General features: G+C 42.9%; 1 protein-coding gene across 1 annotated transcript in view; it reads left to right on the top strand.

The window, feature by feature from the left end:
• The window catches only part of ATRN (attractin), a 164,788-nt gene that overhangs the window by 47,815 nt on the left and 116,413 nt on the right, over positions 1 to 560 (top strand). Inside the window, 1 exon segment of the mRNA XM_018558854.1 lies at positions 1 to 150. This exon segment is cut by the window's left edge and continues 6 nt beyond it. Within this exon segment, the coding sequence (XP_018414356.1) occupies positions 1 to 150 (150 nt within the window).

Genomic DNA, 560 nt, shown 5'->3' with positions numbered 1-560 from the left:
CGCTCTGGTCCAAGGAGGATAAGGACACAGCAGTGTTTATGATGAAACCACCAGATCTATTTACATCCACGGGGGCTATAAAGCCTTCACTGCCAATAAGTACCGATTGGCTTATGACCTGTACAAGTATGAAGTGGACACCCGTACGTGGTAGGTGTATACCTTTCTGACAGATGGGGCCATTGAATCCTGATTCCTGGAAAGTATTTTCGCAGTGGCTTTTTGGGGTTATTTGAAGTAAAAGGGTCATGCCGTTATATGGGAGTATTCTGCTGAATGGGAAGGGGGTTTAACACCGCGGATGTCAACTGGTTAAGTTAGCATAAGCTTTTGTGTAGATAAAACTAGATGCTGGATCTATTTCAAATAATTTATTGCACAGTGTACCGGCAGCCTCAGGAGAGAAGCAGTCATGCATGGACGTGCTAAGATGGTTAGCTCCCCCCCAGTCCTTTCACATAAAATTATGTTTTATATACATGTTAAAGGGCCATTCATGTAAAAGCTGATATTTCAGTTTTAGCTGATTCTGATTATAGCAGAAATGAAAATCCCCCCCC

This window comes from Nanorana parkeri, unplaced genomic scaffold (genome assembly GCF_000935625.1).
Source record: "Nanorana parkeri isolate BGI_ZX_2015 unplaced genomic scaffold, ASM93562v1 scaffold363, whole genome shotgun sequence".
NCBI lineage: Eukaryota > Metazoa > Chordata > Amphibia > Anura > Dicroglossidae > Nanorana > Nanorana parkeri.
The sequence above is the reverse complement of the archived record's forward strand: the minus strand, read 5'-3'. Positions and strand labels throughout refer to the sequence as shown.